At 34.5% G+C, this 17,334-nt stretch overlaps 2 protein-coding genes and 1 pseudogene across 4 annotated transcripts in view; 1 reads left to right on the forward strand and 2 right to left on the reverse strand.

Annotated features, from left to right (window-relative positions):
• Positions 1 to 2,475: 2,475 nt before the first annotated feature.
• Positions 2,476 to 7,753, reverse strand: LOC148905172 (ras-related protein Rab-38-like). The gene is made up of 11 exons (XM_089040724.1): positions 7,650 to 7,753; positions 7,572 to 7,576; positions 7,414 to 7,441; positions 7,055 to 7,151; positions 6,872 to 6,928; positions 6,750 to 6,782; positions 6,573 to 6,600; positions 5,116 to 5,190; positions 4,948 to 5,021; positions 4,672 to 4,706; positions 2,476 to 4,365 (listed from the first exon to the last, which is right to left on the reverse strand). The coding sequence occupies exons 1-11, from the start codon at positions 7,723 to 7,725 to the stop codon at positions 4,148 to 4,150; spliced, it is 726 nt and encodes a 241-aa protein (XP_088896850.1). The 5' UTR covers positions 7,726 to 7,753; the 3' UTR covers positions 2,476 to 4,147.
• A 1,022-nt stretch (positions 7,754 to 8,775) lies between these two features.
• LOC148905173 (UV-stimulated scaffold protein A pseudogene) lies at positions 8,776 to 12,023 on the reverse strand (annotated as a pseudogene).
• Positions 12,024 to 12,247: 224 nt separating this feature from the next.
• The window catches only part of LOC116306259 (uncharacterized), a 38,772-nt gene continuing 33,685 nt past the window's right edge, over positions 12,248 to 17,334 (forward strand). For all 3 annotated transcript variants that reach the window (XM_031716285.2, XM_089040722.1, XM_089040721.1), the window contains exons 1-7: positions 12,248 to 12,839; positions 13,398 to 13,699; positions 14,120 to 14,198; positions 14,725 to 14,794; positions 14,888 to 15,059; positions 15,794 to 15,973; positions 17,014 to 17,272. In XM_031716285.2, coding sequence (XP_031572145.2) covers positions 12,377 to 12,839; positions 13,398 to 13,699; positions 14,120 to 14,198; positions 14,725 to 14,794; positions 14,888 to 15,059; positions 15,794 to 15,973; positions 17,014 to 17,272 — 1,525 coding nt within the window. In that variant the 5' untranslated portion in view covers positions 12,248 to 12,376. The remainder of the gene's footprint in view (positions 12,840 to 13,397; positions 13,700 to 14,119; positions 14,199 to 14,724; positions 14,795 to 14,887; positions 15,060 to 15,793; positions 15,974 to 17,013; positions 17,273 to 17,334) is intronic.

Raw genomic sequence — 17,334 nt, forward strand, 5'->3', positions numbered from 1 at the left:
TATACCCCACGATGGCGAAAACAAACACTCACTTCCCCCTCCTCATCCGCCTTCCCCAACCCCCTTGTACTAGTCCACCTTCTTCTATTTGCGATATAAAGCCTGTACTTTGGGAGCGGTTTTCTACGTTATCAGCATAAAAACTGACATTTTCTGTAACTTATAGTTTCAAGGTTCAAAGGTTTTTTTTTATTCCCAGAATGAAATAATTTTATACTTTCCACAATCACTCTTTTTAAACAATACCTTGGAGTTTATCAGAATAAAAACAACCACATGTTTAATTATAATCTATCTTCACCTTAAGACTCTATCATATAATTCTATTTACGTCTAATTCCACAAAATTTTCGTCACAATTTTCGAGCAGGGCAGTGACCCAATGAAACACTTAAAATTTTAATATTACGACTAAAAAAAAATCGTATAAAGTGAAAGTAGCAGGCTTGTCGTTTTTCTGCCCTGTCGATATGGTGGCCATTTTTGGATCATTAGGTTTTATTGGGCATCCAGGGGGCAAATAATTTTAAAAATAATTTTAAAAAAGCTTTGGTACAATGACATTGATAGATATTAACAGCTCCCACAAGAGAATACAACAAAAAAAATGAATTAAGAAGGGGAAATTGATCACCTTTCCTCATAAAAGAAAGACAAAAACACAAAACTCTATAATATTTTCTGTCATATTTGTTTTGTTTGTCCCACTGCCCCTTTTTGCCAAAATATTCTATTTACTACATCAGTTAACTGTTCTCACACAAAGCATTCAATAGGCTGCAATTTAGTTTCAAATGATTATTCAAATTTGAACCTTGCAGCCAATGAATGCTTTATATTTGACCTGTGAATAATGTACAGGACGTAATGATCATTCTACTCAACATGCTGCTCTGGATATCATAAATGCCATACAGAGTAATATGGATAAAAAACTGTTTCTTGTGATATTTTCATTGACTTAAAAAAGCATTTGACACTGTTGACCATTCGATACTTTTAAGTAAGCTTTATCACTATGGGATTAGAGGTATTATTAATGATTGGTTTGCATCTTACTTGAAAGACCGATTTCAAACAACACAGATCGGAACGGTAACTTCAAATAAAGAAACCACCTTGTGCGGTGTCCCTCAAGGTTCTATTCTAGGTCCATTATTATTTTGCTTTATGTAAATGATATCTATAAATGTTCTAACAAATTTAAATTTTATCTCTATGCTGATGACACTAACCTATTATATGCCAATAAAAGCTTAAAAACTCTTGAATTAACTATTAATATTGAACTTGCCAAATTAAGTAGCTGGTTAATTGCGAATAAACTAACCCTTAATATCAAAAAATCCAATTATGTAATTTTTCGTCCGTATCAAAAGAAACTCCCTTTTGAACCTATTGTAAAGATTCTAGATAGCAATCTAAATAGATTCCTTCCTTTGGAGCGAAAAGACTTTGTTAAATACCTCGGAATTCTGATAGATGACAACCTTTCTTGGAATCATCATATAGATTATATTGCACTAAAAATAAGTAAAGCTGTAGGAATAATTGCGAAACTAAGACATTTAGTTCCTTTCCATACTCTCCATAATATTTATCGATCTCTGATTCACCCTTATCTTACTTATGGCTTAACTTTATGGGGACAAGCTGCACAAATTCACCTAAACAAAGTTCTTCTACAAAAAAGAGTTCTTAGATTAATCTACTTCACTGATAGATCCCAACATGCCATTCCTCTTTTTATCAGAGCTAATACACTACCAATTAATTTCCTCTACTATGAATCGGTCGCCCAGTTAATGCATGATATTGAAAATAAGCTTGCACCTCTTAATATTCTAAATCAATTTACCCTTGCTACGAGTGTTCACTCATACAACACAAGATTCTCATCATCAGAAAATCTCTATATTAAAAAATCTCAACTGGAAGTACAAAAAAATTCATTCTCAAGATTTGGAGCTAGGTTATGGAATACGATACCGAGCAATTTGCGTAAATTAAAAGAAGAAGATTAAGTTAATATTACGTAAAACACTATCTGATTTTCTCCTAAGAGAAGATAGCTATGTTGACACTTCCACTATTGTAGACAGACTACATTATACTTTGAACGTCTCGGACTGAGTCTTTATATATTGCGACTATTTATAAATAATTATTTCTTGATTTTCAATACTTGGTTAGTATCATTTTTCCTTTTTCTCCTTTTTTTTCCCTTTTCGTTTCTTTATTTCAAGTAAACTGTTAGTTTTTCATTTATTTATCGCCATATTTTATTTGTAAATCTTCTAATATTTATTTAATGTAACATATCGCCTCCTGCCTAGATTAGCTTTATGCTATTTGCGGGAGGGTGATAAATTGTGTATATATAGTCATTATTTTGTAAAAATAAACTTGAATAAACTTGAAACTTGAACTTACAGAAAGTGGTGAATGGAGCTGAAGGAAAACAAGTTCAAATGCTAGGTTGAGGCCTTTTTATTACCCAAAATATGAATTTTCCAACTACAATAATTATGGTCTAAGACCTGTCATAACTACAGGCTATATGGCGTGAGCTGGGACATACATGCAAAATTTTTTTATTTTTATTACTAACTATAATAATTATACAGCTTCTCATTAATCCCATATAGGTAACTGTCCAATTATATTCTTAATTGGACTGGTCTTGTTGATATGGGATTAATTAGGCAGCTATATAATTAATAGGTAATGGGATTTCATTCTCCCCAATCAAGAAATAATTAGACTTGAAAAATTCCTCTGACTGCCAACTTGGACTCGGCCTACAGCCTCAACCAATTTTGTCAGCCCTCGGAATTTTCCTCGTCCAATTATTTCTTATTTGGACAGCATGGAGTCCTATTACATATACTAATTTCAGTAATAATAAATTATTGAAATCATTTAGAATTTTTTACAAAATTATAAATACAAATAAGATTTGGATCTACATTGTAACACAGTATATTATCTAATCTTAGAGATTCTGATGGTGTATTCAAACTTAAATGGTATTGTTTAGTAATTATGAAAAGCAATATTAAAAATATTTGAATCAAACTAGACATATATAGCCATTTCAAAAAATGTTGCATGTTGCTTACTAAATTTGAAATTTAGTATACTCAAATATAAAATATAAATTATTTCAAAAGAAATTAAGTGCATTTAAAGTTTAGGAAATTTTTTTATTTTAGTGTTACTGTAGCCTCCTCCGCAGGCCTCTGCTTTTTTCTCTCTTTTCCTATACTGGTAAAGAAGAGTGAGAGAGGAGATGCTACTCACTCTTTTCTTTCCCTGCCCCGCTTGCTTTAGTTTTCCTTGTTTTCACCACAGGATACCCATCCCTCTCAAACAGCAACAAAAAACAAAACCAACAAAAACCTTAGTGAGTAGCCTGTAGAGAAGGCTAGTGTTACTACAGTTTTCAATCTTCTGCGAACTTGGCAGTGGTGTGCTGCACACTGAAATCTGTTTTTTCGCTGCTGTCAATCAAAAATAATCAGTCGATTCCTCATATCTATGATTGGCCATGAATAATTTATGAAAACCAATTTCACAACAAGCCATTAAAATGTAGGAGTTGGCAAAACTGCAGCAAGATAATTTTGTTGCTTGGAAAGTTATTAAAGATGTAAACTGTGTTTCATAAAGCAAATTTTTCTGGAGCTGGGAAATCTTTTTCGAAGAAAGCTTGATGGAAAAGTTCACATCTTTAAATTTCATATTGTTGTGACCTTTCTTGCTTGGTTTTCAGCATGCAACATGCAACAAAACCGTCACCAACCTTTTTTGAAATAGCTGTATAATATGGTATTTAAAAAGTAAAAAGAAATGGTTGTAGTCATGGAGAAAGGTAAAACATCATAACATAACTTCTATAAATTGCAGGCATAAGAGTGCATGTACATACTTACAGGTATGTTAGACATGCATGGAAGTTGTAAATTATTTTATGGATCTCAATCTAAAACACCTAATATATTATGCACATATTTAAACCTATTATTAATGCACCATAATATACAGTTTTTACAATATAGATATTATCGTTTCTCTATAAGGTATTGGGATACCTTCAAGACCTTTGAGATCACTTTATGAGCGCGCCAAACTTAACAAATAAATACTAGCAGCAGCTTTTCTTTTTCTGTGGTATATATTCCTGGTTGTATGATTCATCTGTGGGGTATGCATAGCTGTAGTCTACCATGTAGCCACCTATTTCTGATGCTGGAGTACCGCTTCGACTACTGGAAAGTGATATGCAGTCCCTGGTCATAAGAGGTCTTGGTATCTTACCAGAAAGACTCAGTATTGATTGAACAAGAAATCTCATAGCTTCATCTGAAAAAAAAAAAAGATTACTGCAATTCTCAACTGCAATTTTGGTAGCTGTCAGCTGCTAGCTGGAATTTGGTTTTTTGCTGCCGTCGAACAAAAATAATCAGCCGGCACCTTTTAACATGTGGATTTTGGCTGTCGGCAGTAAAAAATGAAACGATTTCACAAGAAGCCACTGAAATATTTGAGTTACCTAGCAGGTATTACGAAACCCAATGTTTGTCAGTAGCTGTTGTCATTAGTAATATATATGGTATAGAATATAGGGTAATATTATATTTATTATAGTATTAGATTGTAGAACCTTACCTATATTTTTGTCTTCCTTTGCTGATGTTGGGAACCTAGGAATATTAATTTGTCAAAATAAATATAATAATAATATTGCAAGGTAGAAATAGATGCAAAAAGTAAATTGTACATTTATTTATGTTTTCCCCACAAATTAGCTCTATAGCTAAATCCCTTGACATGTTAATAAAGTTGATTATTATCATTATTATTATTATTATTACTATCATTATTATTATTATTATTATTATTATAAATTAAGAAATGTAACTACGTAAACAATCAAAATATTACCATCCTGCAAATCTATTTTCTTGGCAAAACAGATTAAGTTTCTCATGATCCACTGGAAATTCTTCAAGATCACACTATACACACATGAACAAACATAGTTAAAAAAGGTTGCCCAAAACTTCATGTGCCTTGTGAGACACAGACTGCATGATGGAATACTTTACTTACCTTGTTAGCTAGGAGAATAATTGGTATGGGACTCTCATTGGTCAGCATTACTTTTTCAGAAATATCTTTGTACCACTAGATATACATTAGACAATGTTAATTAATAATAATAATAAGTAGTGTTTAAAAAACGAGTAGGAGTGTTTTATCAGGTATACCTGATAAAACACGATCTACGAGTTTTTTGAACTGCTTAAAACACTCATGAACAATTTATAAGATTTTGGTTCAACTGGAGCCACCATACACGTCACGAACATGGATTTTTATACTTCGATAGAGATTTGACGTCACGGGCATGCGCAACTAGACTCAATAGAAGCTCCCACATGTTGGGTATTGCGTGCCAAGGCAAAGACAGGCACGTTAGTCAAAGATCATTAGGGTTGACTATGACCTTGATGAAGCTCTATATCTTCATCTAAACTTGGATGCATACTTCATCCCTGATGAAGTCATCCTCATAGTATTCGAGTGGTCTTTATATAAAGATCACATGTGTCTTTATATAAAGACACATGTGTCTTTATATAAAATCACTTGAATACTAATGAAGAGGACTTTATCGGGTATAAAGGTTCATGCACGTGACGTGTATGGTGGCTCCAATTGGACCATAAACTTATGAAATATTAATGAGTGTTTTAATAATATTTATTTATATAGCGCTAAATCCACTAATTGCTCAGAGCGCTCACTAATAAAAAATAATATATAATTAACTAAGCTAAATAAGAATTGAGATGTAAAAATATGTGAAACAAAACAATAAAAATTGTACTAATTGTAAAATTATAAATTAAAAGCTAACTTAAACAAATGTGTCTTCAGCAAATTTTTAAAAACAGACACAGATGGAGACTTTCATATTTCTATTGGTAAATTGTTCCAAAGTCTTGGTGCAGCAACAACAAAAGCATTGTCTCCATACGTTTTAAGATTGCTTAATTAAGAACAAAGGTGAATAGTCCCTTTCACAGTTTCCTGCGCCATCTTGAAAGGTAGCCATGCCTTAGCATTGAAGGAAGAATATGAATTATTATTCATATGTCTCCATCATTGCAAGCTCACTGTTCCTCTCACCTTGATGCAAAGGCATGGCTATCTTTCAAGATGACGCCGTGAACTGCAAAAGGGACTATTGACATTCTGAGAAATCATTAGAAGAGAGTAAAATATGAGAATGTTGGTTGAAAATTAAAGTATTGGCATTCCCATCTATAACTACAAAAGGTCACAACCTTGGAAAAATCTGTCAGGAGAAACCTTAACCTGCATGCATTTTTATGTTAAGATGCACACAGGCTAAGTGTCCTGTAGAAGCTGCAAGCATGCATGCCTTCATTGCATGTCATAAATTGAATCCTCATTCCCTCTATCAAATAATAAATACATAAATTGAATTCTATCATAGTTGTGATAATTAAACTCTGAACACAGGAGTATTTTACTCAAACCTTAAATACTGCTTCAAATGTTGCTGGCCTAAGAGAGAAAAACACATTTCGTGTGTAAGACAGCTTTACATCAAAAATTTCATCATACATAATACAGTGTATGTCAAAACTGTCAATCTTTTTTCCCTGACGAATTACATTACAATAAATTGCACCCAAAAAATTAACACAACACACCTTGACACATCAAAAACAATCACAGCAGCTATCCTACAATGAAACAAATAGTTTATTTAGTAAATGGCAATAAATGAAAAATGATGGCTTTTTATCAGTATACATGTGTGTTTATTACTTACGCATATTTGTAATAAACTCTAGTCATGTGACCAAATCTTTCATGACCTGCTACATCCCTAAAAAGCAAAAAATAAAAAATATATGTGACTTGGAAACCTTTTATATGCTGTAATATGAGAATATTTCTAGCGTGGAGGAACCTTTTAGGTGCAATACTAAATTAAAATTGGTTTTCTCCTTACCAGAGTTGAAGGTTAATCTTGGTCTTTGGGTCCCAGTGAATGACCTTGAGGGCAAAGTCTACTCCAATAGTGAGCTTGTAGTTTGGAGAAAAATATCCTTGATAAACAAAAATGATTAAAATCACCCATTCGTTTTAGTCAAAATGATGCCTACATGAAGCTGCAATGAATGTTATCAGCTACATTACGTAAAACGGCTTGAAAAAAGAGTGTTATTTTGATACTCAGCAAGGTAATTTACCCAAATCCGAAATACTGGCTAATAACGAAATTTTCAAAGATTGTGAGCTTTTATACAAAATCTTGGAGGACACTGCACACTTTTCTTATGAGCAACCTTATATCTAGATAACACTTACCTTCTGTATATCTTCTTATTATAGAGGTCTTCAAAATTCCATAAAAATTTATGAAAAATAGGATACAATATCAAACATTACAATCATAACAGTCAGCAATATAAACAAAACGGAAGTGCACGATACCACAAGTCCGGCTACCAATCGTATTTTCTCACCTTGCCTGTAGGATATCAATAAAGTTCTTGTTAACAACAAAGATAACTATAAGCAAAATAATACTTATATGCCCTCACCTACTCCATATTCGCCTATTACAAGAACTTTATAAAGATGCTCTTTCACATTGTCCATATCATCTTCCTCCTCCATCAGAAGATTGCTGTTAGCAAGGGGGCTGGCACTAGAGCTTCCAGACGGCTCTCACGTGACAACAGTCAGGCTTCCGGTTACAAGATCATACTGATATGAGCAGAGACATTTGATTTCAATTTTATTCAACAATAAAGGGGGAAAGCATATACAATAGCTGATAAGGCTATTAAGGATGAAAAGCATTTTTATTAGGTTCACAAGGACTAGAGGACAAAAGGAATGGCCTGCATAGGAGGCAGGGTTGATACCTGCCATGGATAGGTGCTTGCGAAGCTTTGACACAAATAGGTTGTATGTGAAGCAGTGCAGGGTGTGATGTGGTGAATGGTCTGTCCATGCCAATGCTTGTGTGTGAGGTGGGCAGTCACTCATGAAGTGAAAAGCATGGATAGTTGAAGTGGTGGGGCATTAAGTATGCTGTGTGGGATACAAGGTATGGGGATCCAAACCACCATTTCCCTGAATTGAATAGTTTTGCCCCATCTTACGGCTATGAGTATGCCCCAGAATGGATAGTAAAGTCAGATTTTGTAAGTTATTTAGTGGGGTTAAAGTTATTGCAAACACTATGTTGCTGGCTTCCTGGGTAAAAGCTAAAGACGCATTTAAAAGGCTACTCATATGATTTGTACATGAGTACTCAAATGTGTACATCCCTGATTGGCTGATACCCTGCACAAGGTACTAGTTAGCTCATGTGATGGGGATAAAAATACTTGGGTTATTAGGTTATCAAGGCACATGACCTGAGTACCTAACCCCATGCCAGGCTCCGTCTTCTGTCTAGACTCATATTAATCAGTGATTAATATCCACTGCAATTTGTTGGTTCAATCAGATAAAATTTGCAAATGTACTGATGTTTTGAACGTTACAGTAATCCTTCGTCAAAGTAAATAAGAGAAAAGTAAAAGGAAAGTTTATATATAAAGCAAACATGATCAAACAAGGAGAATAATGCCTCTTATTTATATGATGACATTTTATGCTGTTTTCTTTCCATCATCCTGGCTTCTTACTCCTTGCATTATATAAATTCTACTCTGACGAATGAACAAATGTCCAAAACATTAGTACATTGCAAGCTTTCTTACTTAGGTGTGAACTTCTTATGCACACCCATGCAGTCCAAACTAGTAACCCCTATTCATTACAAGTAAGAAAGTCAAAGCAATATGAATGGGGGACAAATGGTTATGGTTATTCAGAAATAGTTATTTAACATCAACAGTTTATTGCCTTACCTCCCTTTCCACATATAATAACCTCAGGTGCAATATTTTTATATCTTATATTTTAAAATATTATTTCAAATGTTGTTTATATTTTACAAATATTCTTATACTAGTAATATTTGGCAGTGTTAGAGTGCTCGCACTAAACCCGTGAAACAAATCCTAATTTTTATTACTAAATAGTGATTAGAAAACTCATTAATAATTCATGAAGAAAACACAATAGAAATCATGACCATGAAGGTGATTTTATATCTGATAAAGATTCGTCTTCATTTGCATAAACTTTAACTTGGATTTTCTCTATCAAGCTTGGTTCATTTCGTAAAGAAATCGGTACAGTATGAGAACAAACATCATGAGTTTTCTAAGCCGTTCAATAATCTCGCAGATCGTGTTTTATTGGGTCTAAAACCACTCGGCTGCGCCTCGTGTTTTATACCCGATAAAACACTCCTGCTCGTTTATTAAACATTACTAATCAAACAATAGGAAACAAAGGATTCTGTATGAATTACTACTAATTAGTACTAAATATTATTCACAGTTTAGAGTGCAAACAATTAATCCGTAAAACACTAATTACTAAATAGTACAAAATAGTGCTAATTAAACAATAGAAAACAATGGAATTTGCATGAAATTGTGATATTTAGTGTTACTAAAGTTTCACAGTTATATTGTTTGCACTCTAGTGCATGCAATTATAATGCAATTATGCATTATATTTTTATTTTCTTAGCTGATAGTTAAATTGATCCCCAAATTTATCCAAAAACCTCTTAGTTGCTAAATTATCCATCTCCTCTGCAACTCGTTTCATAGAGTCTCTACTAAGTACTTTCCTTTCTAAACGACTTCTTGGAGTCTTAGTTGATTTGTGAATGTCTGTTAATCTTGAGTATTTCTGTTTTCTTGAGAGTTCCTTTTCAGAAGTTCCACTTTTCCTTTTCTGTCCCTTTCGTTTTTTCACATTTTTTCCCAGATCAAGACCAGTCGCTGCTTCTATATCTTGCTGGATGTCTTTCCAGTCCTCAGTAGACGTAGCCTGACTGAGACTTGTGGAGGTACTAGGAGCAGATGTATCAATGTTTCTTTCACCTACAGGATTTCCTTTGTCATCTCTTGCAACTATGAGACCATGAAAAGGACATTTTATTCTATCTTTTCTAGGGCACAGCTTTCCATTAGGCAATGGTGCATGGCAAGCCCACTTGACTGGTTCAAACTTTCCACCAAAAGTTATTCTTCTCTTTAGCATAGAGCCTTTGTCTTCCTTAAACAACTGTTCAGCTTCCATATCGCTATTAGCCCAAAAATTGTTGAAGTTGTCTGATCTGATGATCTTAGGAGGATCATAGTTAGGGTCTTCCCAGTGATAAAGGTCCATATCGAAAGGGACTACTGGTGCTTTTTCAAGTAGCTTGCTGCGTTTTTCAGATTCTACTAAGGAAGAACTACCAATTGTTGGTATATAAGAGGTTGTTGTTGAAGAATCAGCCTGATTACCCTTTAAATCTGTAGATCTTTGTTTCTTCCTTGCTTCAAGAATGGCTCTTGCATGGGAAGTTGGATCTTCAGCATCTTTTATACTAAATCCATACTGTTTGAGGAAACTTTCTTCATGTTTGAGAGAATCATTCTGTCTAGATGTGACATTGGCACTACTCTTATTTTGTAATATGGATTCAAGTCCATACTCTGCCATCTTGTTCTCAGGAATATATTCTATACCTTCCTTTTCTGGGACATCTAAAAACTCATCTTCATCATTGTCATCATCATCATCACAGCTATTGTTTTCTTCTTTATTTCCCAATTTTATTGGAGAAATATTTAGTTCATTAAATTTGTCTTTAGCTGACTGAAGTTGTCTTTTTAAGTCAATAACACTTAAGATTCTTTGATGTGAATGACCAGCTTTTGTAAATACCTGCAGCCATTGATTAATCATTGGCAGATACTTATGGGTTATTTCTTTGTTCATTTCCCTCACAGTATTAATGATAATAGTGTTATCCTCTGTTTCATCTACTGTTGGCTGGAATGTATTTACTTCTAGATTGATTTCATATGACCGTGAGCCAAGACCATGATCTTTCACTAAATCTTCTCTTTGGTTTTCCTTGGTACCTGTATCTTCTTGATTACTGCCATCACATTCAATATCAGTATCATTAGTACTATTGCTATTAGTATTCGAAGTCATGTTTGTTAATGATTTTTCTTTTCCATCTTTTTTTCCTGGTGTATCCAGGTCATTACCAGTAGTGATCTGGTGTGTAATGTCTTCTTTTTCAAGTTCCAAACAATGCACTTCATAATCATCTGGATGAGGAAGCAGTAGTTTAAAGCAGTTATTTATTTCTGTAAGACATAACTCAATATGTCCTGTCTGTTCAGCTATTTCATTCTCAGCTTTGTCAATTTTTTTCTGTAGGATTTTTTGTCTTCTCTTTTCTCTTTCCTCAGCCTGCCTTCTTTCTGCTAAAGACCTTGTCCTAATAGCATCAAATTCAATGTGTTTGATCCTCTTCAAGTATTGATAACCCAAATCAAGCTTCTTGTAGTGGCTTCCATATTTCTGGTGCCAACTTTCGACAGCCTCAACTCCCTTTTCTTTTAAAGTTTTTGCTGTTTTCAATGGAGGTGGTAGTGGGATATTGGAGTCTACGCCAATAACCAACTCCATAAATACTTGAAACTCGCCAAGTATAAGTTCTCTAAACACATGAGACCTACTAAATAACTCTTGTATTATCTGAAAACAGGAAAATCGTATTTCGGAGTGTTTTTTCTTGAGCTGTGTGATCAGAATATGATAAGCGTGATTTACATATGAGTTGGATGTCTTGCAAATATTTTTTACTCTTTTGATTTGTTTTTCATCGAGAGATGGTTTCCCAGTCGTTGTCAGATCTTCTATAAGCTCTCCAAGCTCTTCAAGAACTGCAACATCTACTGCTGCCATTGTTCATTCAGAGATTGCCTACGATCAACGCTAAAAAAGAAATATTTAAACGACATTTTGAACATTCTCTGTAATCATTTCAGCTGACTTTGTTCATTTCTAATTTTTATTAGGGCTCATGGGAAATATCAAGATGTATAAAAAAGAGCGTTTTGATTGGTCAAAAGAAACAAAATATAAAACACCTTTTGATTGGTCAAAAAAACAAAATATAAAACGCCTTTTGATTGGTCGTTTGAGACATGTTTAGTTAACCGCTGAGAAGTATGGATAGAGGGCTCAAATATTTCAAACCCAAATAAAATATGGCGGCACATTCAAGTCAACTTTAACGAAAACACTAAGAAAATAGTTCAAGAAAACCATCAAAATGTTTTTCTGGTGGATTAATATGATATTTCATCGAAATTTTGAAGCATGTCTATAAAACGGTGACCAGGAAATGAGGCCTGCTTTTTCGACAAATCTCAGAGGAAGAGATAAAGAGCCCCAAAAGTCTAGAGAAATACTTTCGTTCACAGGTGCTGCTGTACAAGCTCTTTCTACGTTTAATAGCAATGACAAACCAGGAGAAACATCAGTCAGTTCTGGAGTAAGAGCTTCCAAATACGTCGAGCAATTGAATAGTACAAGTACCTCCAGCACGTCTGGTTCTTTAGGACAGGACCAACGTGATGTACTTGCTCTGGGTGCCAATGCTGCAAGTTCTTCACATTCTAGTTCTAGGAGTACAATAGGGGGATCATCGGGTCATGATAGGGCGGATAGTAAGGTAGATACGTCTTTCTTAGATAGTTCATTTGATAGAAGCTCAGCTCAAAGAGTAAGGATTCCAGCAAGATTACTGAGAGAAATCAAAAGTCCACAGAATGGAAATGAAGTCTCTAAAGGAAATGGTCAAAGAGGTAATGCTTGAAAATATTAATTTTGATATTAAACTTTATTGGATGAGATTGATCATGATATCATAAATTTTATGAAAATTATGTTATGGCTGAGATCTATTCAAGAAGCAAATTGAGTAAACATGTAGATAACGACTAGATTTGGAACTAGTTTGGACTGCGTCTGTGTTTTTTAGCTGAAACAAATGTGTCGTAGTAGATAATTTTATCACCATAAATAGGAAAGATAATAGACTGACGTTTCGGACGTTAGTCCTTCCAATTGACTCCGACGAAAGACTAACGTCCGAAACGTCAGTCTATTATCTTTTGTATTTACGGAGATAAAATTATCTACTACGACACATTTGAGTAAACATGCCACAGGCCCATCCCCCACCCTCATCATCCCAACTACAGACCCTTGAACACCCTATTTTGATGTTAGAGTTATTATTGACTATTTAGTGGAGGTATTCAACAGTGCAACTAAAATGACTTTGGGACAAAAATGAAAGTTTAACATGTGCTAAGAGTATCTAAAACAATAGCTGTTATTATAAACTCTCTTCATGAAAGGTATTCAGCAACCAGCAGCATTAGTTGTTCGGCATGTTGATGGGCCTTCAGCATGGGTGTCCATGGCAACACCAACATCATCAACTGATGATGTCAGAATGACTTATACAGAGCCAACAACAAGTACAAAGACTGTGTTCACTCATGAAGTATCTCAAGCAAAAGACTTGATTGAACAAGAAAATCCATTCCAGAATTCAATATCATTCATACAAGAAACACAATCTGGAGATAAACCTGGCAATGTTGATGGGAATGATGATGAGCAAGTTGATAACGCAAGTACATCTGTCTTGAAAAAGGTAAAAAATACCATTCTTACTTTAACAAGTTTTTGATTTGCTCCTTGTTGCTAACCAATAAGGTATGGGTGCTTCACTTTGATGTTTCGACAGGGCAGATCCAGGTGAATATGCCCAGGCAGAGTTTTTACATTGATGTAATGATATCAAAACATCAAAATGTGTCAATACCTAAATGGTTAGCGATAAAAAGCACATTATTAAAGCATGTTAAAAAGTTGTTTGGTATGAAGTCAAAAATATGAAAGGTACAGACTGATTAGTTTTGATTGACAGCAGCGAGAACCATATTTCAGCATGCAGCTTGTAGCTACCAAGTTCGCATGTTTATGAAAATGGCAGTAAGTGGTAACTTACAGTAAGTCTTTAACAATGAAAAAAATGAGGCAAAACTTGATACCAGTCCTGTGTTGTTTGTAGGGTAATGGTGAGATGCAGTCAGGCTTATATCAAGGAGATCCTGTTACTGGAGGCTTCATGACCAACACCAAACATTCAAGTCAGTATTAAAACTCATATACATAAATTTCTAGAACAGACCTTCTTGGCTTGGACAAAGTGTTTTTCCATTTCAGACCGCATGTTATTCCCTGTAGTATCATTTCTTTGTTTCACAAATTAAAATGTGAAAACACATGAATATGGAAACAAATCAAACAAAGAATTTTATTGTTAGTGGAATGACATGTGGTCTGGACTGGGAAAACACGTAAAGGCTAAGAATGTCTATATTGTCTTACAACATTTAACATCAAAATCATATTTTTATGTATAGTTCGAGAAATTATTACCCATACCCCCTTCCCCACAGAAGAATTTTTTATCCTTACCCCCTACCCCCAGAAATTCCAATTTTCTTCCAAGCAAGCTCTGTAATTTTGTTCTTTCTCTGACCGCCCTACCCCTCGGAAATTCCAATTTCCTTTGTGGTGGGGTGGGGGCGGGGGTAGGGAATGGATAATTTCTGGAACTACACAATAGTATTTTTGTTGTATGTTTTTTTTCTTATTTTCTTTCCTTCACAGATTCTACAAAAGCTAAATCTTTTTCATTAAGTGAGCGTGAAAGAGTCTTGAAGGAGGAGTTTTTAAAAAAGTAGGTGTTCTTGATACAACTATAGCAAATTTCTCCTAAAGTACTCCTTTGAACTTTTATCTCAGTTATAAGTGTCTTTCATTCCTCATACAGAAAAGACAGGAAGAGTGCCCCAGTGAAGCGGTTGGTACAACCAACTGTCATAGCAACAAAGGAAGAACAAGCACCCAGTTTAAACCCCAACACTGCAAGTCAAGATGCTGTTGTTAGCGCTGCAGCTATTGCTGCTGCTGCTGCATCTGCTGCCACCGCACCATTTTTACAGGTACATTTCCAAGATTCCATAGAATAATGTGCAGTATTGTTTTGTTTGTTAGTCGACAACCCCCCACTGCTAATTCAAGTCAGTATATGTACAGTTTCGTCTACATAGGAGTTTCGCCTACTGAAGTTCGCCTACCTGTCAAATGCATTGTAAACCTATCTATGAAGGATGAGACAATTAACATACTGTCAAAAAGGAAAAAAATAGTTCTCATGTAAAGAATAAAAGTTTTATATATGAATGTCAACTTCAGTAGGTGAACCAATATGTAGGCAAAACTATTGGATACCCTATAGCCTATGTAGGAATATTAGGATTTTGTTCCTAATGTAATTTTTGTTCTGTTTCTTATAGCATGTTACAGTGAGACATATAAAAGTACATCTGGCGATAATGTATTTGCATACTTTTAATTGCTGGCTTTTGTACTTTTAACCAAAGTTCTGGCTTGTTTTACCAATTAAGGCGTATGAAAGCAGCAAAAAGCTTGCATGCATATAAGTATACAAATTAATGTGGTCATATTTTTGCAAGTTGCACTGTATCCCAACATATTAAAAAGTGACGTGTTTTTTTCTTTCAAAACCAACCTCTAATTCCAGCTGGTAAGAACTTTGCTCCGGGGGTCATACTGTATATGGACTGGATAGTGGCTGCTAGAAGCGCCCTCACTGTGCCACTGCTGTACTTGTGGTGGTGATTAGCAATGACAAATTTTTCCTTTTAATTTTTAGATCCAGCATGGACTAGAGTCCCAGATATCAGCTTTAGTTAGTTCTCTTAATGTATTGCATGACCAACAAACCAAGCTTGACCATCAGAAGGTTGTCGAACAAGAACATAGGCTCCAAAAACAATTGGATGCAAGACTCAAAAAGTTAGAAGAGGTTCAAAAACAATTCCTAGAGTCACAGGTTTGTACTTATGTCAGTCTGTGTCTGCCATGACATCAAATGTTGCTTGTTTACTTCAGGTTAATAGACAACTTGCATCAATAGGTCACATGACCCTACCCCCTTAAATAGAGTAGTAAGTTGTGAAACATCAGAAACACAGAAAAGCACCTGGATATCAGTAAAAAGGTGAAGTTTCAGCTCATAATGTTGACTATGGAGAAAATGAATATTTTATTAGGATTTGCATGAGAAAAGTTTGGCTGGTAGGCTTGAGCATTTTTCATGATTCGTTTGTTATGAGCTGAAACTCTGCCTCCCTAATAATATTGAGGTGCTCCTTTTGTTTCTGTTGTTCATTTTGACCCAGTCCTATTAATTATGCTGTGAATTACATAATCATAGCCATCACTTGAAGTTTGATAAACAAATGGAGAGCAGATATCAAACACTTACTTCCTTGTTTCTACTTTTTGAGATTACCAGTACAGAGATATGCATGAATATGAATGGAAAATTACTTAAATTTTGAAGTAGAATTCTATTAGTGTTTTGACCATTGGAAGTGTTTAAATTTATGTCTGTAATATCTTGACAATCTAGACAATGTGACAATAGTAATACTTATCATGTACGTATAGAGCGTTTGAGCATTTGTTGTACCATCAAAACAATAAATGTTCTATCCTTAGGTAATTGAACTCTATTTTTATGCAAAAACTGTGCAGAACATTTCTATTGTTTGGTACACCAATATGGCTGTCTTGTCACGTGAATGAAAACATTTCATAGAGCGTTTTCATTTAAAATGTCACAGTGGCCATTATAGGGTACCAAAACAATACATTTTCTATCCTCTGGGAATTGAACTCTATTTTTATGCAAATACTGTGCAGAAAGTTTCTATTGTTTATGGCTGCCTTCTCACATGAGTGAAAACACTCTATAAAAGTATCCCCAGCATGACAAGAGATCTTTTAATCAAAAACAATGCCTGGATCATGGCTAAATAGCCTTTAATACTTGGAGTATTTCTAATATTTTGATTGTTTTTTCTCCAGAACTCACAAACAAGTGTACAACCAAGACATCCCCATGTGTCTGATATTCCATATTCACATCCATCTGCATTAGTAAGATCTTCCACATCCTGTGTGTCTTCATCTGCTACCTCAGGCCCTGTGACAACTTACTATGGACATCCCAAACAACCACTCCCAACAACAATGGATAATCATAAGCCACCAGTACCCTATGTTCCTGCAAGCCAGCATTTCACCCAAAGAGCTGCACAAACTCAGACTACTAGTACCACTAAAGGTAACATATCATACATTTTATATCATTGAAAATATTTTCAAGTTGAACTATTGGTCATTATG

The sequence above is a fragment of the Actinia tenebrosa genome, unplaced genomic scaffold, assembly GCF_029948245.1.
Source record: "Actinia tenebrosa isolate PJP-AT-01 unplaced genomic scaffold, QUT_ActTen_1.0 PGA_scaffold8__29_contigs__length_14323225, whole genome shotgun sequence".
In the NCBI taxonomy this organism is placed as follows: Eukaryota; Metazoa; Cnidaria; class Anthozoa; order Actiniaria; family Actiniidae; genus Actinia; species Actinia tenebrosa.